Raw genomic sequence first — 23,065 nt, forward strand, 5'->3', positions numbered from 1 at the left:
GGGACAGAAATAAGCACAGTCCTGAGGAGACGGCTGGCGTATTTGGTCTTGGTGCTCTTGCATGGCTTAACCCGCTCTTGTTGACAGGATACAAGAAGAGATTGACCCTAGATGACCTGTACCCGCTCGATTCCAACTTGGCATCGGAGCATCTGCAGGTCAATTACCCTAGTGCTGCCTGTGTCGGCAGTTTGCGCAGTAGCCCTGGGAAACGTTACGGTCTGGCCAGAGCGCTGATGAAATCGCTCTCTATCCCTCTCCTCCTCCCTGTTTTGACTGCCAGCGTCGTTGGACAAATCAAGAACATCAAGATTTCGTATTTTCAGTCTCAAGATTGAGAAGGCCTGGACTTCAATATCGTCAGAGGATACGGAACCTGGAGCTGTGCATACGGCGTCCTAGCCAAAATCCACCACAAAACCGGACACATCCAGCTGTATAGAACAGACAATGCGAATGATTGGGGACTTCACGGTATACCGCCATTACATTTTTCGCATTGGCGCCGCATCCATTGTGGGCTGCGCTGTCTGTGGCCTAGGTTGCGGCTTTTTTACCAACTTCAACAACATATGGCTGAAGTTCTGGTCTGTCGACATCTCAACTGAACATCCCAAGTACCCCGATTCCTTCTACCTAGGACTATACGCTTGTTTTCAGTTTTCCCGTCTTTTATATCTTCTCATGTTGTGGTTGATATGCTTCATGACAGTCGCTAAAATTGTCGGCGCTCGCCTCCACAAGAAGACTCCTTGCACAGTGATGAGCGCGCCGCTGCGGTTCTTTACAGCTACTGACAACGGCGCCGTGACCAACATCTTTTCTCAAGATTTAACTCTTATATACGGGCACATCCAGGGGTCTCTGGTCGATTTTGCCATCTACATGTTTTCTTGTTTGGGAATGGCAGCCGTTGTTGCCACGTCTTCACCACTCCTCGCGACTACATACCCCTTCTTTGCCATAATCCCTCACATCATACAGAAGTTCTATCTTCGGACGTCTCGGCAAGTTCGGCTCCTCAACTTGGAAGCAAAAAAGCCCACTATAGTTAGTTCCGTTCCGTTAGTCCAACCAGTCACATTCCTACTAGGACATAGCACGCACTTTATGGATTCAATCAAAGGCATTGCGACTTTCCTGGCCTTTGGGTAGATCCAAGACGGAATAAAGGTCAAGAATGGACTTTACCGGCGCTAGTCTAGTCACTGTTTTACTGTTCGGTGAGAATCTTTTGCGCATAGTTCAAACCTACGCCACGCTTGAAACCTCTATTCCCGCTGTTAGCCGCCTAAAGAGGTTTGGCAAGAAAGTCCCGGCTGAAAGTCAAGAGGGCGTCAGTGTCATGGTTTCAGCAGTGTGGCCTACAAGGAGTGTTATCAAGATCAATGGCGTTTCTGCTTCCTATGTGTAAGGTACCCATAGGGTGTGTACATCTTCGGAATCGCACAAAGACAACATAACTAATAATATTGCCGACAGTGGAGAGACAGCAGTAACGACAATCCCACCCATTCCTGTCATCTTGCTCTCAAAGATCTGACACCTTGTATTTCAGAGGGCGAGAAGGTGGCAATATGCGGCCGAACAGGAAGGCAATCTGACCCTCTTTTGTTTCGACGACCATATATTTACTTACATTTCGTGTGTCCTGACAAAGGTAATTCTTCGACCATCTTGCTCTCGCTGCGTCTGCTTAATCCTCTGCCATCTTGCGCCGAAAACATCACAATTGATGAAGTTCCCCTTCACAACTCGTCGGCGCATCATCTCGGTATCCCAAAAGTCAGTGTTCTTGCCAGATGGCTGGCACATCTTTCAAAAACAACATGGACCCTTTTGGTCTATCCAACGAAGAACAATGCCGCATTGTCCTTGAAACGGTCAAGCTTTGGTCAGTTGTCTGCCAGAATGGGGGTCTTGGCACCTAAAACGTGTCGCGGTACTCCTATCAACTCATGTAGAGCTTGAGCCTATATTAAAAGTCTGCCTCCAAAGTCCTTCAAACCATTGGGCTTATATTTATACGCTGTATGTGCCGGATTTGCTCACTCGCAGCGCCAAGTACGTACCTTGTATTAGAGACAATAGTTTATTATTGGGGCCTAGTCAATACATGTCTAGCCGGAAGTAAGGGCTGTGGTCTTTGGGAGATATAACAAAGCAACGAAAATATGCACAAAGGCACCTCAATTTTTTTTTGTTTTTTTTTTTTTGACTGCAGGGAGAATGAACTTGCTGAATTCCACATGATGCTGATGAATAATGCACAGCCATGCTGCGGTGTTCTACACCGACCCAACTGATAGGTGGTGTATCACCAGTAAAATGACGCTGGTTGCATGTCAATGCATCAAAAACAAGGCATAGTGACATGTCAAGTCAATATTGTGCTTGGTCCAACAAACCCCGCCGGACCTGTTGGCCCGAGGTGAACTTGACATGTGTGGTCTGGTACATTCTGGTATGCTGTGAACAGTCAGCACCGCCTGCATGGACACCTCCTCTCTTTCTTCAATTTCTGACGATTGTCTGGCAGAATTGGACAGAGCCTGATCTTCTCTAGGCGTCTTGACTGCTACGGCCGCGTCCATCTTCTTACTACGTCTAGCATGGCGTTGGATATCAGTTGGCCCATGGTATTGGGAGCGACTGTCGCGTACCTTGCGACCGTGGCGTCGTATCGCCTGTTTCTTCATCCTCTGGCTCGCTTTCCTGGCCCCAAACTGGCAGCTATATCGCGCTGGTATGAGGCGTACTATGATGTTGTCCTGGGCGGACAATACACGGCAAAGATTGCAGAATTACATGGAGAATACGGTAGGTCTGCAATTTTCAATCCCTTCCATGGACCCCAGAAACATTAAACTGACCCATCGCCCTGGTCAGGCCCAATCATTCGAATCAGCCCGTACGAACTGCACGTCGCCGATGCCAAGTTTTTCGACACGCTCTATCGCATGGAGGGACGTTGGGACAAATATTCGTGGACATACGATGCTTTCGGGGCCAAGGGCTCAACGGTATTTTGCTCAGGTATCACATTTTGCCAGCCATTGCACGTGTAGATTGGTATCGCCAACATTCCTCGTTTGCAGATCATCATGTCCACAAAGCCCGTCGTCGAGCCATTGCACCATTCTTCTCCAAAGCCAACGTCGTTGACCGCCAAGCTTTGCTGCACAGAAATGTTGGCAAACTTTGCCGGCGCCTCTCCGACCTCTCGGGAACCGCCGTCAACCTAGGCGAGGCCATCAGCGCCTTCACCCGAGACAATGCCAACGAATACATTATTGGCAAAGCATATAATGAGCTTGACCTGGAGGACTTTGGCATTGGGTTGTCCGTCGCGTCACAAGGAGCTGGCGTGTTCTGGCGCACGACCAAGCATATCCGCTGGTTTGGTCCTGCCTTGCGAGCCATGCCTGTTGGCTGGGCCATGAAGATGGCTGATGAACGCACAAAGGCCTTTCTTCGATATATCCAGGCAAGTTAAACTACGACGACCTGCAGAACAAGCCGTGGTCTCTCGCTTGCGTCTCATTTGCTCATCACTGACTCCAACAGCAATCCGAACAAGACACGCGAGACACCCTGGCTGCTGAAGCATCGTCCTCTCCCGGCGCCGAGGTCCAGAACACCATGGTCCACGCAATTGTCAAGTCTGACCTTCCATCCGCTGAGAAAAGCTTTGAGCGCATCCATGAAGAAGTGGCCACCGTCACCGGAGCTGGTTTCGAAACGTCGGCAAACGCCCTGAGACTGATACTCTTCCACGTTTACACGAATGACGCGATTCTCGGACGACTCCGAGAGGAAATCTCGTCGTTAACTACCGAGTCCTCTGGGCCCATTACTCTGAGACAACTGGAGCAGCTCCCATACCTTACGGGTGTTCTAACGGAGGGCCTGCGCCTAAGCCCTGGAGTCGCCTCGAGAGCAGCCAGAATCACCGACAAGGACCTCGCCTACAACGACTGGTGTATTCCTGCAGGCACGCCCGTCGGAATGACTACTATATTGATTCACACCGATCAAAATTTGTACCCCGATCCAATGTGCTTCAACCCCGATCGATGGATAGATCAAGGTGCCGGGAAAGCAGCCGTCACCAAGTTTGCGCCTTTTTCCCGCGGAACAAGGATTTGCCTCGGCATGCAGTGAGTCTCACTCTTCTCCTTGGCACAGCCGCCCTCCCTTGGGTATTTGTACCTTTTGTTGGATTGGCTGACGCAGTGATACGACGCAGCCTGGCCTGGGCAGAGATGTACCTTGTTCTCGCGGCTCTAGTTCAGAGGTTTTCCTTCACCATCGAGGGTGTCGCAGCCAGTGACTTTGAATTGGAAAAGGACAATTTTGGCATCGGTACCAAGGCTGGGTGTAATCTGATGGCTCGTGTCGACCCATACGAAGGCTGATGTTGCCCCATCTTACTGTTGCATCATGCATGATTTGCCTGCGTAGTATTTGATCGCCCGACAGAGTGCAGACTTCTCTGTAGTAGTGTTGAACATTCTACTTCGCACATGCGGGGGATACATACAGTCGCATCGGGGTAAGCAAAGGGACATGGAGCAAGACACTATAGCCTAATGAATACACATGTAGTCTTACCTGCCTGGATCTTCGTCCCATTGAGCGACGTCTAGCCTTGTCGACCGTGGATCTCGCTGCACGGCGTCTTACATGCAGCCTGGTAGTGCACGGCTCGTGCAGTAGTTTGCTCATGGAATGTTGCCTGGAGGATTCGTTGGTCCTCAGCTGGACCAACGAGATCAGCCCGAGGCCGACCGGATGCTTCCCATGCTGCAGAGGCAGCGAACAAGATTTGTATTCTGTCCGGTAGTACATTGAGATACGTCTGCGGTACATTCGTCCACATTGGGGGCGAAAAGAGAAATAAGCGTACATCACGTCCATGGTTCAAATGTACAAAGAGACGATGAGTCAGGTATTTCGACCATGATGAGAATACGTGCTGGCGATTTATGGACGGTCAGACTGCTGTGCTCCCAGAAGTCGTCGCTTTCCACCTTCATTTCGCGCCGTCATACCATGTCGCAGCTACCCGTGCCCGTCAACCCGGATGACCAAGGCCGCGGGCCTTTGGTGATGGGTTTGACCTGGACTTTTGCCAGTGTAGCCATCATTGCCGGAGTCCTTCGCTTCTACGTGCGCACCAAGCTGGCCATTGGCCTTGCTTTGGACGATTGGCTCATGTTTGCCGCCATTGTAAGAGCCAGCACGGCAAAGCATATCCTCAACTATTGAGGCCGCGATGCTAACCCGAGGAACTTCCCTCAACCAGGCTTGCAACATTGTATCGCAGTCGTTTGTCACGATTGCCTACCACCATGGTCTCGGAAAGCACGATGCCAGCTTGCGTCCGGACCAGGTCATCAACGTCTTGAAGTGGATGTGGCTTGCCAACACGCCCGGACTCATTGTTTCCATATTGGCGCGTATATCCATCGCCGTCTTGCTGGTGCGTCTCTTTGGCGGCGTGCACAAATGGCTGAAATGGTTCGTCATCGTCGTGACCGGCCTGTGCACCATATTGACCCTCATTATCCTTCCCTGTACCTACCTCCAGAGCACTCCGGTAAGCGGCAACTGGGATCCGTTTATTCCAGCCGAGCATTGGAATCCAAAGATTTACATTTCCTTGGCATACTTTTGTCAAGGTGAGTTGCGCCTCTGCCGCTTCTCCGTTCACCTCGCTTCGTCGCTAACCACCATGTCCGGGTGTCGCCACAGCGCTATGGACATTTACCGATCTGACCTTTGTCTTGTTTCCAATCCTGGTGATTTGGGGGCTACATATGGCCATGAGACAGCGCCTCGGCCTTGTGCTTCTCATGAGCGTGTCGCTATTCACCATGGTCCTGTCAATTCTCAAGACCGTCGGCCTGAAGCACATTGCCGACCAACAAGCCGATCCCACTGCCACCGATGTTCTGTATGGTGCCTCGCTTGAGATTCTCTGGTCTTGTCTCGAACAGGCGTTTGTCATCATCATGGGCTGCGTCCCGCCACTGCGATCCGTCGTCAAGTTGCAGCTGGTGAGATCCATCTCCGATTCATTGGCCAGCATTATACGGAGGAAAAAGGCCTCCAAGTCGTCAGTGGACTCTCCGAAATATGTCAGCAGGGCCGAGCAGTATGAAAATTTGGAAATGTCCCACGGCAGACTGGGGCGGATTGATGAGAATGATGGGTTACCCTATATGGGTCCACGGCACGCAGGAAGCCAACAAAGTTTGGTGGGCAAAGACAAGATGCATTCCAGACCGGTGCCTCATGTTCAATCCAAGCAGACTTGGATGGATGTGGATGTTTGATGCGATTCAAGCCGGTTTGATGGGTGGAAGCCGTCTGGCATAAAGCGCCAGTGTCTCTTGAGGGAGACCGACCCAGGTAAACACCGCGATATAAGAAAAATTGTTAACGTTCCGGTGCCAATGTAAATTGCTTATTAATGTCAATAATATAATGACCCGCGCTACTGGTAGACTTGACCTGTCTAGTAGATCTTGGAGCTACATGCGCAGGAAGATTCGGCTTTCAAGTCGAAAAGCCTATCAACAGTTTGAGGTATGTGGAATAGTTGTTGTGACAATGGCTCAACAGGGGCTTGGGGTCACTACCTCAACTCATCTAATTAAAGTCTTTGTTTATAAAGGTCCTTGGTTTTGCCTAAAACCTTTAAAGCAGGATGCCCATATTCACACACCGCAGCGGTGAGCCCTCGGGCTCTGAGGCCTCATAACCGTAGCCCTCGCGAAACTATCATCAGGTTCAGAGGTTGATCCATATCGTGATTTTATGCCACATCCGTATGACAGATGAGAACTCTTTCAAGAGTCTTTGACTTTCCATTTTGGAGTAAAACCCGAAGGCCATGTTATCATTAGATTGTGTGATTATCTCCTTGTGATTGGCCCCTCGCCAATTCAGTAAAGCGAACAGTTGACAGTACAAATGGATGTGCTGAACTAGATGAATCGATGCATATCGAGGCCAGCGTATCGGGCGGGCATTATTAAGCCTGGCCGTCAGAAGTGGCGGAATCATGCTGACCATTGCCATCTTTCTTCCTCAAGTCATGCCAACCCATTCCCCATAGCACAAATGCACATGCAGAAGCCACTGCTGCAACTAAATAGAAAACACGATCGATACTGTTCGCATATGCAGCCAAAACGCCAGGAAGATTATCGGACTGGACAATGGTACGGAATCCCGTCGCGCCAGCCCGTATCACCGCCTGGGCATTCTCAAGAGGCGCATTGTCTTGCAGTTGTGAGGCAAGACTGGAAACAAAAATGACATTGCAAAGAGTCAGCACAATAGCCGGTCCCAAGGATTGCGCAAAAATAACCAGAGCCATCCCCGTGGCCAGTTGCTCTCCGCCCACAGCTGCTTGAACAGTAATGATAGCCTAGGGGGTCATATGTAAGTACTTGTTGCAAGGTCCACGACGGGAGTATGGAATGAGACAAACCAGCTGCATACTAAGCCCTGAGCCAATCCCTGCCAAGATCTGAAATCCTACCCAATATCCAGTTGGGCTTCCTGGTTGCAGGAGCGAGTACAGCCCGCTTCCTACGGCCAGAAGGATGGTACCAACAATGGCCAAAGGTATTACAAATCCGATCTTTTGCACTGGGCGAAGCATTAGCCACATGTATACACGGAGACTAGTGGCTCTGCAAGGCACACTTACACAAGACTCCCGAAAAGACGGCAGCGAAAAGTTGCGGGAGAATCGTGGGTAGGAGATAGACCCCACTGAGCATTGCCGTGGCATTTTCAATAGCCTGGAAGTATATGGGAAGGAAGAAAGTCGCTCCATAGACAGCAGAGATCATAAAGGACTGATACAGCCCTGACGCCCATACAACTCTCTGCTTGATCATTGAGGGCGGGAGCAACGCATCGTCTCCCTTGTGTCGATTCCAGAAGAACCACGCTACAAACGTGCCAACGGAACCACAGAATAAGCCTATCACACGAGACGAATTCCATGGCAACTGGGTACCTCCATACTGGAGGGCAAGAAGGAGTTGCAGGGTAGCGGGGGCAAAAAGGGCGAATCCCACGAGGTCCAGGTAATGATGCAGCCTCGAAAGCACGACAAGTGGGCTTTGCTTTGCCTTTTGCTCGGGCACTCGCAGAAGGAGAAGGATCAACGCAGTAAAAGCGCCCAGGGGCAAGTTGATGTAAAAGCCTGCTCATCCATGTAAGCGATGACAGTGCACGACAGCAAAAGGGACACAAAGAACATACACCATCTCCAGGTAGTATATGAAGTGAAGGCACCTCCAATCAAAGGGCCGGCTACAAGACCTAGTTGGTTTACTGCGCATAGGAGGGTACAAATTAGTTCTGATGGGTATATGTTTCACTGGTGAAAGGGACCACTTACATCCCATTGTGAGGCCGATGAGGGCTGCGAGACTAGTCAGTGATTTCTTTCTGGCTACATGGAAGGGGTTTGGCGCGACTTTTTCATCCTAAAGCTTCACTTACATGGACGCTTCTCCAGAGGTGCGCAGCTTGAGATTATGGTAATGGCGCCGTTGATGATGCCGGCGGAGCCGAATCCAGCAATGGCTCGGCCAACAATCAACATGTCTGATGAGACAGCAGCGCCACATAGCACGGAGCCAAACTCGAAAATGGCAAAGAAGGTTAAAAAGGACCACTTGTTTTCGTCCAACTTAGCATAGGAGCCGCAAGAATATTCGCACTACAGCAAGGGACTTGCAAACCTTGGAGTTGAAGTGTGTGTATACTTTTCCCGTCAGTGGCTGAGGCGCGGCGCTGTTGGTCGTCTCAGTTCAATTGCTCTTCACCCCGGATTTTGCGAAATCGCATACCTGCCAAATTGGTATGCACTGGCGTACCATCCGACATCGGGGAGTGAGTTGAAGGTGTCTGTGATGCGTGGAATCGCCTTGACGCAACGGTCAGTGGCAAGCCGTGAGGGAGCACCGGGATTTGAACTACTTACCGTACTGATGATCATGGTGTCCAAGAGCATGAGGAAGCAGGCAAGCGCTACGCTGCCGACAATCAATGCCAACTTGAGGCCTGTTACGTAGCCCACGCCGTTTTGGGGTTTACTATCAGCCATGGGCGCATCCTTCTCGTCGGGTCCCTGCATGGGCGTAGGCTCAGCAGTGGGAGAGGAGTTTGACATGGCGCCTTCCAGACTAGTGGTTGTTTTCTAGTGCTGATACTTCAGGTTAGACGTCAACTGGTTTGAGTATACGAAACGAGTTGGCGACGGGCACTTACTAGTTGTGGTGAAGTATTCCCGCACCCACCTGTAATGGGAGGGATATAGCAAGGTATAAAGACTAGGGTGAGTTGTAGCTGAAGCCAGAGGATCAGAATTACCAAGCGCGAGCAACGTCTCTGTAGTTTCGGTATTTCCTTGCTCGTGATGACAAACAAAGTTGAAAGGCAGGCCAGACGCCAGCACCTTGTGCACTATTGTCCAATTCCACGATGGGGACTGGTTGGCTGAATAGTTTCAGATGAAAAAAAAAAGTTATTATTAATGTACCATGGCAAGTTGTCTCGAGGACAACCGATATTCACAGTCATCTATGCTACTCACCAGTTTGGCCCACCAGACATTTCTATGAATGAAAGGGAACGAAATGTGGAACTCAAAGACAAGTGCGGCTCCGGGCGTGTAGGGGGATTCTGAATTCTACACTCAATGTCGTACGGGGAAACGCAGTACACCAGCCAGCAAAAGACTCGGGTCATGCACCAAGAAGCCAAATTCAGGAAATAGAGTGGTCAGACATCAGCTGCTACCAAGGTGGCTTACGAGACGGAATAGAGCGTTCCAAGTTCCAACATACCCTGTCGAGGATAAGGGAAAGGATTGGGCAAGACCATCGCTCACCGTCATGCTACGCAGCATGTGCCAGACATGTGGTCGCCGTATGCCTCAATCACAGCCACCGTGCCCTGAGAAATGACTTGGATTATGCCAAGTTCGTGCTTTCACTGGTCGAATGGGCGTCTTATTTTACTGGTCACAATGGACGTACAGTAGCATGCATATGCAGCCAGGCACACCGATTTCTGGGCCACACCGTAAGCCAGGCTGCCACACCCCTCCGTATTTTTCCATACAACGGCCTAGCATGGCGGTGATTATTGGAGTAAAGACTGCGAATAGGCTCGTGCTGCTGTTTCATCACTTGCAAGTATTTAATTATACGCCTAATTGCCATGGCTTGGGCTACGTTGGAGAAAGCGTCCAGGCTGAATCAGGTACTGCTCACAATACACACACACACACACATGTACATATAACTCGCCAGTATTTCATATCCCACACCAAGGTCTTGACACATACAATTGCAATGCCTGCGTGACCGGCTGCAGGGCACATCTGACGGTACATTGAACTACTCAGGGTACATTCATGGGTCCCCAGGCATCTCATCAGCACAGATTATGCAGCCGGCAAACTTGGAACTATCCTCCGACAAATTGTCGGGGGGCTATGTATGCATCACAGAACATCTGCGCAACACGCCCGACTCAGTCCAAGGAAACGTCAACTCTGACTTACGCTGCATCTGGCTCCGCAGAGCAGAAACCGCCCGGTCAGCCCTTCCCGAGCTCTGGAATGGATTCGACCGGTTCCGACGCTGCCTTGTTCTGAGTCCCATTGCCGTCCTGGTGGCTGTATTGATGTCATTCGCCTCACCATATACTCCTCATGCCTTGATCGTTGCCACAAAAGGCCGCCAGTCGTTGACCGTAGTTTGCAGGTAAGCCGCCCATCATCGGCATCATGTCTATGAAACCGACCGTGTTTATCTGCGGCGCAACCGGCAGCCAGGGCGGAGCCCTCGCTCACCAACTCCGTGCGATGGACTGGGCAGTTCATGCGACAGTCCGCAACCTCGAATCCGGACCAGCAAAATTGCTCAAGGCCGCCGGCGTGCAACTCACACAGGGCGATTGGGATGATGCTGCGGCGCTCAAGTCGGCCATGACCGGCTGCGACAAACTCTTTCTATGCTTGCTGCCGGACTTTAGTGACATGAATCGTGAAAGACGACAGGCCGAGGCCATTGTAAAGATTGCCCAGGCCGCGGGTGTTGGTCAAGTGGTTGCGTCGACGTCGCTAGGCGTCTTCACGCTGGACGACATCGAGGCCAAGGAACACATTGTCCCCGAATCGTTCATGGCAGGACACTTGGCCGGCAAGAAGGGCGTAGAGGAGTCTGTTCGGCGTGGCGGCTTCCAATACTGGACCTTTTTGCGGCCTTCTTTCTTCATGGCCAACTTCCTGGAACCCAAAGTGGCCCGTTATCCGGAGCCCCGGGACAAGGGCACGTGGACGACGGCAATGACGCCAGAGACGCTCCTTGCTTTGATCGATCATGTCGATATTGCCTCGTTTGCAGCCGGGGTGTTTCAAGATCCGGAAAGATTTCACGGCCAGGCCATTGGGTTGGCGAGCGACATGTTGTCGGTGCAGGATACCCTGACCACATTGGGGGAAGCAGCCGGGCGGCCTCTGAAGGCAGTTTTCTTGACGGACGACGAGATTAGCGAGAACCAAAAAACCTCAAATGTATTTACGAACTCTCAAATCTCCATGAGATATATGTCACGGTATATCGATATGAATGGGGTTGCGTCGGTGATTCGGCCTACATCCTTCAAGAACTTTTTGGAGAGAGAAAGGGAGACAGTGAAGGCGACCTATTCATGATAAATGGAATTCATTCTGATCAGCAGCTTTCTCGGTTTATTCTGCAAAGGCACTATATACTATCCATCTATTCCCTGAATCCGGTTGCCACAGTTCTGTGGATAGAGCAATCCGTTAAACATCTTGTAGCCCAGTCCCCGTCTTTTCATTCGCAGTCGTGTTGCATGATCTTCTACTAACATGCAGCGCAACTTTTTGCGGGGGAAGCATAAAGTTTAGCATCGAAGTCCGCTTTCCTGGTCTCTTGACGACCTCAACGTCGTAGTTGAGGAGCACATAAGCCACGGCCTGCTTCACCATCTGGGCTACGAACCAACGCCCTGGACACGCATGTCTACCATAGCCAAATGGGAGAAACGAAGTGCTAACGGTGGTCATGAGCTGCCTCTTGGTCCCATGCTGACGGTCAGTCTGTTGCTGAGCAGGAAAATTGCGTGAGAAGCGAAACGCATCGAAATGCTCAGGATGATGATATATCTCGGGATCCATGTGCACCATTTGCGCGGGAAACACAGTCCGCACGCCTGACCGAGCAGTTATTCGGCGGCCTTGACCGAGATCAATTCCCTTTCCTGATATGACGTCCAGTGGGAGCAGATGCACCATTACGTCGTTGAGGCGCATAGATTCACGCACAGCAGAGTCGACGCAGTAGAGAGCGTCGGTGGACTCTTTTGTCGACAGACCTTGGTATTCGGACGACACGCGTCGACACTCGTCCCTGCACGTGCTGACAATCTCGTCACGCTTGTCGCTGCTGTATATGTCTATCACTGCGTGCGCAAAGACCCAGCCGATGGCGAATACAAACATGGATGTTAGGGCGAGGATGCGCATGGCTATCTTGTTCGCTGTCATTTGTTCGGGTCCATGGCTCTTAGCAACGGCAATAAGCCACTGAACAACATCGCCCTGAAACGGATAGGTATACAGTTAGAAGCGGAAAGTATAAATTGGATGATGAGGTGTGTTGGCCTACTGGGCTGTCGGCTTCATCGCCGCCTCGGTCCTCGAACTGCTGCATCTTTTCCTCCACCATGGGTAGCAACATCTTGAGCAACTTTCGCTGGTGATATCTAGCTCGCAGGGCTAGTACTCTTCCTAATATTGGCCGCAAAGCCGGAGGCAGACAGTTGATGAAGCAAGCGTCTACCAGAACGGCATTGGCATACAGCCTCGACTGCTCCAAGTACGTTTCGTCCTTGCTTCCAGGCAACCCGACCATGATTCGCAATGCGACGTGCGAAGTAATTCGCACCATCGAGTCCCAGGCATTAACAACAGTTCCATTTCTTGAATCTCCCCAACATTTCTGGAACGCTGTGGCCCATTCCTCGGCCATGATGCCGGCTAGGGGACCCATGTCCTTCTGGGTGAGGTTCTTGCGAACAATGTCAAAGTGAATAGTGTTGCCCCAAACATCCTTATCCGTCATCAAGTATTGAAACTGAGCATTCTCCAGCAAGGCGTCGAAACTAGACAACTCATCACGAGGCCTGTTGAGGAGGTGCAACATGGATGGCGGCAGGACAACAAGAGCCCCTCCCATCCACATGGTCGGAAGGCCAAAGGGTTTATCAAACTTTGAAAACCTTTTGTAACCATCGCGCATGGCTTCCTGCATCGAGGTGACTGACTTTGCAATGGCAAAGGTCCATGATAGGATACCACCGCCCTCTGGGACGCCTACGATATCTATCTTATTCCATAGGTCGTTGTGCGGTCTGCGCCGTGCGCTCATATAGAAGCGACACAGAACAAGTGCTACAGCAGACGCTGCAAAGAATAAAGTGAGCAAGTTCATGGCTCACCAAGTAGCGAGGTTCTCTCTGGCTGATGGGGTAGGTCTGATACTCGACAATAGAGTAGCGACATGGAGGTAGTAGATGCTGGTTTCACCGCAGGGTTGTAGATGCACGTGCGGATAACTCAATTATACGGCCAATTATCCTACACATAGTTTGAAAGTGAACAGTTTGCATATATCACTTGTGAGAGGTGCTGCAGGACTTGATGGGTTCTATTTGGAAGCTAGGGTAGGCTGTTCACCAGGTTCAGTCACAGAAAAGAGCTGGGCAAGGCTGCTTGGTACTCGCGTCCGGGCGCTCGTAATCTCTGCAGATGAAGACACTAGTTTTTGCATGTTGAGCGGAAAATGGGACCACTCTTGATGCAAAGATTACATATGTATCGTCGTCTCACGCCGTGAACGCCCGATGACCTGCAAGACAACTCCTTACAAGACACAACAACTGCTGCCTCAAGTCGCAAAAAAATAAGAATACGATCTGGTCCGAGAACTGAAAACCGGTGGAGTGTAGAAGTAATTGCACTCCACCTTGTAAGCCATTCGATTGGGGACACTGGCACAACACGCTGACGATTGTAACCCTATGTAGGGATTGCGCGGCTGTTGGTAAGCCTACCGTTACATTACGTATTTGCCAGTTTAGACCCCATGTTACATTCTCTTCGCCCGCATATTACACGCAGCGTGGGCGAGGCGCAGTGTGCGTACCAGTATTATGTATTGACCAGACCCTTCAGCGGATAAGCGTCAGAGCCACTTACGGGCCAGTGAATGCGTGCGGCCTCATGACTATTGGCAGATCCGATCAATACTTGATCTTTTCATAGCAGGCTGCAGTTTTTCGGCATTTGATGACGGCATTGGCTACCTCTGACCCCGACGGCTCTCTCCTCTAAGTGCTCGAAATAGATTATGCATGGATTACTCATGGATTGACGCCTGGCAATCTCACATGCATCACCCCCTCATAATGTAACGGTGCGTACATAAAGGTTTCAACAAGTTCAAGCCCTGCCTCTCTCAATGTGTCATGCCATTGCGCCTCGGTCCGCTCCATGCCTGCCAAGGCCGTAAGCATGGTCAAGTCTATAGACGCGGCCATCAGATTCACCCCTCTCTCGGGCAAGATCATCTCGTCAATCAGCAGGACCGACTCTGGCCCCATGGCCGCCTTGGTCTGCTCAAGGATCTTCTGGACTTGGTGTGGCGGATGGTCGTGGAGGATGCCCCGGAGATGGTAGAATTTGGCATCTGCGAGAGAGGCGGGAAAAAAAAAAGAACATTGATTAGCATTCGGACTGGAATGGTGGATGTAGACCGACGTGCTACTCACTCTTGATCGGCTGCGGTTGGAAAAAATCATGCTCCAGGTTCTCAACTCCCGGAGTCGGTAGAGCCTTCGCGATCGAATGCGGGAGATCCTGAAGGACCACCCTCCCGGTCAGATCGGGATATTTCTCCTTGAACTGTTTGCACTGATGTCCGATGCCGCCACCCACGTTGACATATAAAACTTTGTCTTGGTCCTGCGCATGCCAATTCTTGATTTCGCGTGCGACCGGATACACCGAGAGCCACGAAACTTGGGGCTGACGACGAAGAGCCATGTAGTCATTGAAATTGGCGAGGTGCTCGGGGTTCTCACCAAACCAAGCAAACGCGTGGAGTGGCGTTTTCCATGCATCCTGGAAAGCTGTATGCAGCTCGTCGGCGGGGTTTCTGTAATTTGTTCTCTTCAGGAAGGCCGGCAGGGCCTCATACTGCGGTCCGGCCGTGTAGAAGCTGAGAGTTGTTAGCACAAGCTCTTTGTCGCGGAGTTGAACAGAGTCTTGAAGAAACACGAACTAATGTCCCAAGCCTGCTTCAACAGCCTTCTCCGTGAGGTTTCTAGTGACGTTGTTCGCGCTGTACTGGGTTGCCGAGGTCTCGGTGACTGCGCCAATGGCCTCGAGGTATCTCAAGATTCGATCTAGACGTGTACATTCAGCAAGGGTCCTGTTAAACGTGGAACGCTGGACGTACGAATCAAGGCGCGCTCTGATCGAGTCTTTTGGGCCACCTCTTCTACGGTAATCGGGCCTCCTGCTTCAGATAAGAGCTTGAACAGTCCCAAGTCGAAGCCGATTCTGATTGTGGCTGTCTGGAGGTTCTGCGACGAACAACAGTCAACTCTTTGAACAAGTTCAACAAAGGCGAAAAGGGAACTCACCATGTGTCCGTATCTGTGGACCGTGTCATTGGGGCTTTCTAGCGAGAGGACCAACTCGTTCAGCGACTTCACGAGCTGCTGACGGGTTACATCGTCAGCCGTCGCTGCCAACTGCTTGAGCTGGTCAAGGGGTGCGTCCATGCTGGCGAGGTCTAAAGAGACGAAGCAAGTTGTGATGAATGTTTCTTGTTGGTCGTGGCCTTGGCCAGAAGCACTGGTGTCAAGGACGCTTTGTATTTACAGAACGAAACAAGCCAGGATTCACCCTCTCGCGTAGCGCAACAACTAAGCAAGGCACCAGACATTATGGATCAAATTCTAGATGCCTCGAGCCCTCAGAGCCTCCTTGAGCTTCGCGGCGAACCCCACAACATGGTCGGGCGCAATCATGGTGTAATGTGCGCCCCCAACGGCATGCATCCTTGGCTCAGTCCTGGAGAAGTTCTTCCACCTGCTTAGATGCACATCTACCCACTCCTCTCTTGATGCAGCCGCCCGTTTTAGTGGAATGGCGTGGAATACGTCAATCCCGTCCACCCGCCCGCTTGGCTCGTACTCCCTGGCCATGCTCTGCAGCCCATAAGCGACATCTGCCCACCGGGCGAGAGCCGCATCTCCCAATCCCAGGTCATCCATACGATGCCGATCCGAAGCCCCGAGGACCTGTGCTAGCGAGTCTTCCCTGGCTGCAGTAGAGAATCCAGGGTCCCTGGCCATGTCCTCCACATCTTCCTCCGTCGTCAGACCGAGAAACTGAGTCAGGTGTAAGAGGCACATGTTCCAGCTAAGTTGCCGCATGCGCGACTTGATATGCGGTGGCAAGTTGAAGCTACCGAGAAACCGCACCAAGCTGTCTGCTGTACTGCCGGTCCCTGCCTCTATTCTTTTGGCCATCTCGAACGCAAGCATCGCGCCGTAGCTGTATCCGGCCAATGCATATGGGCCTTGTGGTTGTTTTTGTCGGATTGCTTTAACATAGGTGTCGACCGTCTCATCAATGGAAGAAAATCTTCCCTGACCAGGCTCAAAACCTCTGGCCCGTAGAGCGTAGATGGGACGATCATCGTCGGCAAGATGGTGTGCGAGACCGACGAAAACCAGAACTTCTCCTACCCCAGGGTGGACAAGCCAAAGGGGTGTCTTTGTACCACTGGGTTTGAGTATCACTACAGGATCGTAATCTGTCGTCGATTGTTTTGGCTTTTCCGACCAGTTGTCAAGGCAGGGCTCCGAATCTAGAGCTCTCGCCAGCGACCGTGCCGTCGGATTCTTCATGAGTGTGATAACGGGGACGGCCATCCCCAGGCGAGTGTCTATGCGACGCTTCAAACGGATCAAGTCCATTGAAGTGAAGCCCACATCGTAAAGTCTTGTTTCCGGGCCTATAGTGTTGAGGTCGACGCCGAGAACCTTGGCAAAGTCATCCAGCAACAGTATTTCCGACTCAGTGGCAGCCATCGAGGGCGAAGCGTCTTGGATTTTATCCTTTTTGTGTGCAGCAAGTTTTTGTCTGTAAATTGTCACGTCCTCGTCAAAGACACCGTCCTCAAATAAGGAGGTCATTTTGGACCGGGATACCTTTCCCAGGGACGATAGAGGCAGTAGCGGCAACGATGTCTGACTGATGGAAAAGACCAGAGGGCGAGCGTAAAAGCCGGCGAGGCAGGTTTGGATTGCCAATTCGTCAATTTCGGCCATTTCATCGGACTTTTGGGGCCAATCTCTCGGAACGTAGGCAATGGTTATCTGCTCAGTATGCACAGCCCTGGATGGAAACACCACGAGCCGGCTTGTCCTGTTGCCCAAAGCCTGATCCAGTAGGGAGCCGATATCACCTATGACAATTTTGATTCCGTTGATGTTGATGACTTCCTTCTTCCGGCCGAAAAGACGCAAATTGCCAGCAGGGTCGATGCAGCCTTCATCGCCGGTTCGAAACCATTCATTCTTCCACGGAAAGGCCTCCGCGGTAGCCTCAGCATCTCGATAATAGCCGTTGAAAACAACATCACCCCGTACTTCCAAATCCCCAATCTCGTCCGTAGTCGCCAATCTAGAGCCAACCATGACCCGAATTTCAATACCTCTCATACACTTGCCCAGTGAGACTGAGGCATAGCCTTGCGTGATATCGTAGCCAGGACACGAGAGGTTGAAGATTGATCCAGCACATGTCTCCGTCATTCCAAATCCCGGCGTAATGACATTATGGCTGGCACCGTATTTGCGAAACAAGGAAGATGCTGCCAAGCATGTTTGGATATCATTGGATTCACCACCAGAGGCGACAACTTTGAGGTTTGACAGATCCCATGGAGTGTCCTTTTGCTCGAGATCAGACTCCTGTTCGGTCACGGAGACTAACCGGGCGAGGAAGAAATTCGGGGCAAAAGTTCGACAGATGCGATGCCGCGTCAAGAGGTCCAAGAAGACCTGCGGACTGGAGACGACGTCGGCCGCATTCACGTGGACCTGGTCAACACCGAGCCACAGGGCCTGGAGATGAATCTCAACCAGGCTGGCCACATGGTCAAGTCCGATCCAGTTCAGAAACGGTCCGTCTGTAGGAAGTGGTCGCACGGCTGCCTTGCCGGAAATGGCCGCAAGGACTTGTCTGTGACTCAAGCACACTGCCTTGGCGTTGCCGGTGCTTCCCGATGTTAACATGAGCATGGCGAGACCTTGGCCGCCTTGATACTGCAAGTAACTGGACTGTTGAGTTGCTGAAGCAGTCATGGTTGTCGATCCATGCTGCTGCGTCCATGCTGTGTCACAACACAGCGCTTCAATGGTGTGTAACCCCAGCAAATGCTTCGCCCCGTCAAATAAATTTGATAGTTTGTTTCGTGTGATGCATATCGGTGACTGGAGCAGATCTGATAGTCCCCGGATATGCTTATGTCGATGATCATCAATGTGGCTCAAGGGAGGGGAGAGCACGGGCAAGCCGTTGGCGAGCAAGACGGCCCAAAACCAGACGATGGCATCCCATTGTTCATCCAAGTGCAGTACCACTGGCTTTCCATCTTGGAAACCAGGAAGGTTTCGAATAATGCGACTGTACTGACTGGCCTCGGTATACAGCTCAAGACAAGAGAACTCTTTGGCGGTTGTGGTATCTCCCGTAAAGTAGCAGATGACTGCGCCTCTATTCGATATTGCTCGGGCCTTCAAGATGTCTTGAAGGCAGACATTTTCTGATTCGACTTCTGAAAAGGAAGGCTTGATGGCTGATTGACGTTTGGCCATTGTCCGAGACCCAGAAGCTGTCAAGAACTTGCGTCCCATGAGCCAGGACGCCAATTGATGCAGCAAAGCCATGGTAAAAACTGGAAGAGAATTGGAATCACCAGAATATTGAAGCATGCTTTGACGGTGTGCAGCCTCCAACTGTCTTATTTGCCCCAAGTCGTGAACTGCCTGATAACCTCAATATCGATGCTGGTGAATAGGCACGACGTGCAGCACGAGTAGTATGACCAAGCATGTTCCCGCCCGGCTTCAACTCCACATGATGTTAAATGATGAGGCTTTCAGAATCGATTCGGGGGCCACGGGTAATGAACTGACACCGGGAGTGCACCTACAGCCTCAAAATCGAGACCCGGTGGTTGCTCTACTGGGCGATGATGCGGTTCATTGCTTACCTGTTCCATATTCTGCAATGACCGCAAATCACACCACAGCAAGGCCTATTCAAGGTCATTCCCACGGGTCCACATCTGCATTCAAAGTGTACAAATAGCAACAAGACCGTTACAACGGCAATTCGGGTGGATTACGGAGTACGTTGGTTGGTCTTGGTCGCGACGCCAAGAGAACGCCTCCGCCCCCAGGTATCCTGCAGTTATATCCGTTGTGATTAGCCGTCAGAGTCTAATCGACGATGGAGCACTGACCGGCGTGTCCAAATTCGCAGAGCGTGGATGGAGCACAAGGCGAATGCTTACGTATCAGGCAACATGGAACGGATGCGGCCCCCAACTCGGACAGGGTCTATTTGATACGTAAATCCCCCGGTGTGGCAGTATGATGCTGTCAATAACCTAGTTAGACTTGACCCTTTCTGTACGGGGCGAAAAACGAGTGCGCTGGGAGGCTGTCTTCTGACATTGATGCATCACGTCGGCCAACTTGAATGCTGATTCGGAAAGCCACACTCAGCGATCCGTGTGCATCGTCAACGCCTGCCTGTACAAGAAGGCCGTTGGAATTAAGTAATTGACCATAAAACCTTTTTGCAGCCAAACCGCAATCTTGCCTTCTGAGTCCTTGCTTGCCCCCACGCCGAGAAATCAACATGGACTCCAGCCAGTCGATGCCGCGATTGATCCAGCTGGCCACCACTATCAACCTTTCAGTAGCCAGGATTCAACGAGTTCTAGATAGCCAACAAGCACCATCGCCTTCCTTTGACGAGGATAGTGCTCCTCTTCCCGTAGACATTAGAGAAGCCCAAGATGTTGTTCTTGATGCCACGGCAGAGCTTCACGACTTGCTCACAGATCCCTTGAATCTTATGCACCGATTTGCCAGAGTACATGTTCCTAAACCAGCATGATTTATTAGTCGAGTGGCTAACACGGTCGAAAAATATAGGGAGATAAGACGGCCTGTCTGCAAACCATTGCTCGTTTCGATATTGCGAGCCTCGTACCACCAGGCGGCCAGATCTCATTTAAAGAACTTGCCAGCCAGACACCTCTGACGGAGCAAATGATGGGTCGCATCATTCGCCACGCCGTGACGATGCGCGTATTCCGCGAGCCCGAATGTGGATTTGTGGCTCATACAAGAGCATCGAGAATGCTGGCAAGCCCAGAGATGAGAGACTGGATTCGCGCCGGCACCGAGGAACTGGGACCGGCAGGAAGCAAGGTGAGACATCTGAGCGGAACTCGAGTAGAACGGCATATTGATGACCTCTCTGTAGTTGGCAGAAGCACTTGAGAAATGGCCAGGCTCGCAGGAGCCAAACGAGACGGTATTGCGAGGCATACGCTGTCCCAATTGTCTAGCAGGCTGTTTGCTAATCCTTCTATACAGGGATTCTCTTTGGCAAATAACACGACGGGGTCAATTTACGACGTGATTTCGGAGTATCCACAGAGAGCCGTTCGCTTCGCAAACGCGATGAAGGTGATGACGTCGAAGCCAGAGTTTGACGCGTGTTACGGTACAGATTTTTACGACTGGGCGTCGCTCGGCGCGGCTCGAGTTGTCGATGTCGGCGGCGGCAACGGCCACTTTGCGCTCACACTCGCCAAACGATACGCCCGACTGGATGTCGTTGTGCAGGACATGGCCAAGGTGGTTGAGAACGCGACGAGTGGTGATTTGCGGGAGAGGGTTCGGTTCATGGCTCACAACTTGTTTGATGCTCAGACTATCGCCGCTGATGTATTCTTCTTTCGCTGGATCTTTCACAACTGGTCGGACCGATATTGCATCCAGATTCTCAGGGCCCAGCTACCGGCGCTGAAAAAAGGGGCGCGTCTTGTTGTACAAGAGTCTTTCATGCCGGCAAGTGGAAGTGTATCCCAGTGCAAGGAAAGAGACTTGAGGTATGTCATCTGGTGTGGCCGCCCAAAGCTGCAAGAGGGGCGTATTCTGACACACACTCATAATTCCACAGGGCGATGGACTTGGAGATGGCTTATACCTTCAACTCTCGAGAAAGAACACTCGCTGACTGGAAAGCCCTGTTCAGAGAGGCAGACTCGGGATTTGTGTTCAAGAGCGCCATTGAACCCAAAGGCTCTGCCATGGGTATATTGGAATTTGAGTGGGATGGCGCGGATGGATCGGCAACATGAGCTTTCTCTAGGTTGATACGCGGGATGCTGTGTTGATGTCTACATGGCGTTGAATCTGTCTAGTGCGTTGCGCCGCAGTATATCGACCCTCGTTTACTACAGTTAGCAAGTAAGATGTGCACCAAGAAGAACGACTAGCTGATGCGTATTATTTTTGATGGTAGACTGCGCTATCACTCTCCCAAGTACCTGGTAGTCGAAGGCACAGTCGACTACAGACTAGGAGCATGTGCCTTTAGAAACTCTTCCTCAGCCTCGGTATTCTTTCTTCCCAGTAGCGCATTCCGGGTTGGATACCTCCCAAACTGTTCCAATTGCTGCATGTGTCTCTTTGAAGCCGCAACGCCCATGTCGACCCATTTGTGTTCCTCCTCGGTGGCACATCTCGGCTTCAGGGCCTTAAACAGTTGGCGCGCGGCGATGAGCGAGATCAAACTTTCCTGCTGCATCAGCGCCATGTACAACGCCGTCGCCTGGATAACGGTGACCTTGCTGTCGAATTCACGGGCGATGGCCTTTGTGGCAATGTCCCACGCCTTGGCATCGGCGCTGAAGGCGTCTGGAGAGCCGCGAAACATGTTTCGAGAGAATTGGTCCAGCAGAGCGACCAGGGCGACAGAGCCTTCTGGCGCCGCGGTCCAGTCGTCCAACTCGTTGTTACGAGCTTTGAGGACGAGTTGCCCAAACTCGGACTTGATTTGGGCGTCGAGACCCTCGGGCGCGATGATCCATTCCATGGGGGGACGGTTGAACCAAAAGTCCACAACCCGTCGGACGTCTGCGTTCATGATGGGCGGGATGGATGACTTGGAGTAAAATCGGACGGCTGATGCTATTGTATGGCCCTTGAACACCTACAGCTGGGGTCAGTGTCTGTTTTGATCAGGTCCTAGAAAGTGTCAAGTGAGCTCACTTTGGAGAGAGGGCGCCGAATAACCATGTCGCGCTCTGTCTTGGTCGGCGGTGCCCGGATGTTGGCTGCGGTGACCAGTCACTTAAATACTCGGTGCTGATGATGACGGGATTGGGCTGGAATGTAACACACGATCCGCTATGCGGCAGGCAACGAGCCAACAGTAAGCACTTGACCAGTTGACGCCAATTACAAATCCACCAGACATATGTACATCAATACATGTGCATATGTGGTTTTTGTCGTCTCCACTGGTGCCAGTTCAATCAGCCGGATACTCCCGGTAAGGCTCTAGAGAATCCTGAAGGTCCATGGCTTCGCCACTCCTGGAGAATATGCCAGCACACTGATGTAGAGATTCCTTCCAAGCTGCAAGCTCGCCTCTTAATTTACTCCTCTTCAAAGGGCGTCTGGACTTTGGTGGTCGATACTGACCAATTCTGCCAATAAAGCGAGAAGGGCTTATCATGTCTACCTCGTAATTTGCGCATTCCATAACCTAGCCCGTGGAGTTGATAAACTGCGCGCGAACTCGAAATCTAACCGTTTCAGCAGAGTA

At 51.5% G+C, this 23,065-nt stretch overlaps 10 protein-coding genes across 10 annotated transcripts; 5 read left to right on the forward strand and 5 right to left on the reverse strand.

The window, feature by feature from the left end:
* Nucleotides 1–450: 450 nt before the first annotated feature.
* Nucleotides 451–1,155, forward strand: FUM19_0 (ABC transporter FUM19; the record flags this gene model as incomplete). The annotated part of the gene is made up of 1 exon (XM_066130553.1): nt 451–1,155. One exon carries the CDS (start codon nt 451–453, stop codon nt 1,153–1,155), a length of 705 nt encoding a protein of 234 aa, XP_065986679.1.
* Nucleotides 1,156–1,180: 25 nt separating this feature from the next.
* Nucleotides 1,181–4,418, forward strand: sdnE_0 (Cytochrome P450 monooxygenase sdnE; the record flags this gene model as incomplete). Its single annotated transcript, XM_066130554.1, has 6 exons — nt 1,181–1,410; nt 2,540–2,820; nt 2,890–3,036; nt 3,099–3,487; nt 3,568–4,160; nt 4,250–4,418. The coding sequence occupies 6 exons, from the start codon at nt 1,181–1,183 to the stop codon at nt 4,416–4,418; spliced, it is 1,809 nt and encodes a 602-aa protein (XP_065986837.1).
* A 637-nt stretch (nt 4,419–5,055) lies between these two features.
* On the forward strand, nt 5,056–6,341 carry G6M90_00g052950 (uncharacterized protein; the record flags this gene model as incomplete). The annotated part of the gene is made up of 3 exons (XM_014684935.1): nt 5,056–5,232; nt 5,309–5,684; nt 5,758–6,341. The coding sequence occupies 3 exons, from the start codon at nt 5,056–5,058 to the stop codon at nt 6,339–6,341; spliced, it is 1,137 nt and encodes a 378-aa protein (XP_014540421.1).
* A 701-nt stretch (nt 6,342–7,042) lies between these two features.
* On the reverse strand, nt 7,043–9,205 carry mlcE_0 (Efflux pump mlcE; the record flags this gene model as incomplete). Its single annotated transcript, XM_014684936.1, has 9 exons — nt 7,043–7,441; nt 7,505–7,665; nt 7,727–8,230; nt 8,290–8,361; nt 8,429–8,452; nt 8,533–8,707; nt 8,775–8,826; nt 8,883–8,959; nt 9,017–9,205. 9 exons carry the CDS (start codon nt 9,203–9,205, stop codon nt 7,043–7,045), a joined length of 1,653 nt encoding a protein of 550 aa, XP_014540422.1.
* Nucleotides 9,206–10,828: 1,623 nt separating this feature from the next.
* On the forward strand, nt 10,829–11,758 carry Nmral1 (NmrA-like family domain-containing protein 1; the record flags this gene model as incomplete). Its single annotated transcript, XM_014684937.1, has 1 exon — nt 10,829–11,758. The coding sequence occupies one exon, from the start codon at nt 10,829–10,831 to the stop codon at nt 11,756–11,758; it is 930 nt and encodes a 309-aa protein (XP_014540423.1).
* A 114-nt stretch (nt 11,759–11,872) lies between these two features.
* On the reverse strand, nt 11,873–13,562 carry gloP_0 (Cytochrome P450 monooxygenase gloP; the record flags this gene model as incomplete). Its single annotated transcript, XM_014684938.1, has 2 exons — nt 11,873–12,670; nt 12,738–13,562. The coding sequence occupies 2 exons, from the start codon at nt 13,560–13,562 to the stop codon at nt 11,873–11,875; spliced, it is 1,623 nt and encodes a 540-aa protein (XP_014540424.1).
* Nucleotides 13,563–14,493: 931 nt separating this feature from the next.
* On the reverse strand, nt 14,494–15,918 carry aflO_0 (Demethylsterigmatocystin 6-O-methyltransferase; the record flags this gene model as incomplete). The annotated part of the gene is made up of 5 exons (XM_066130555.1): nt 14,494–14,819; nt 14,902–15,350; nt 15,480–15,537; nt 15,591–15,717; nt 15,778–15,918. The coding sequence occupies 5 exons, from the start codon at nt 15,916–15,918 to the stop codon at nt 14,494–14,496; spliced, it is 1,101 nt and encodes a 366-aa protein (XP_065986924.1).
* Nucleotides 15,919–16,095: 177 nt separating this feature from the next.
* Nucleotides 16,096–19,098, reverse strand: tdiA_0 (Didemethylasterriquinone D synthetase tdiA; the record flags this gene model as incomplete). Its single annotated transcript, XM_014684940.1, has 1 exon — nt 16,096–19,098. One exon carries the CDS (start codon nt 19,096–19,098, stop codon nt 16,096–16,098), a length of 3,003 nt encoding a protein of 1,000 aa, XP_014540426.1.
* A 979-nt stretch (nt 19,099–20,077) lies between these two features.
* Nucleotides 20,078–21,593, forward strand: PaMT_0 (O-methyltransferase PaMT; the record flags this gene model as incomplete). The annotated part of the gene is made up of 5 exons (XM_014684941.1): nt 20,078–20,314; nt 20,377–20,655; nt 20,711–20,761; nt 20,824–21,341; nt 21,413–21,593. 5 exons carry the CDS (start codon nt 20,078–20,080, stop codon nt 21,591–21,593), a joined length of 1,266 nt encoding a protein of 421 aa, XP_014540427.1.
* Nucleotides 21,594–21,805: 212 nt separating this feature from the next.
* G6M90_00g053020 (uncharacterized protein) lies at nt 21,806–22,381 on the reverse strand (the record flags this gene model as incomplete). Its single annotated transcript, XM_014684942.1, has 1 exon — nt 21,806–22,381. The coding sequence occupies one exon, from the start codon at nt 22,379–22,381 to the stop codon at nt 21,806–21,808; it is 576 nt and encodes a 191-aa protein (XP_014540428.1).
* Between the last annotated feature and the right edge of the window lie 684 nt (nt 22,382–23,065).

Source organism: Metarhizium brunneum, chromosome 3 (assembly GCF_013426205.1).
Source record: "Metarhizium brunneum chromosome 3, complete sequence".
NCBI lineage: Eukaryota > Fungi > Ascomycota > Sordariomycetes > Hypocreales > Clavicipitaceae > Metarhizium > Metarhizium brunneum.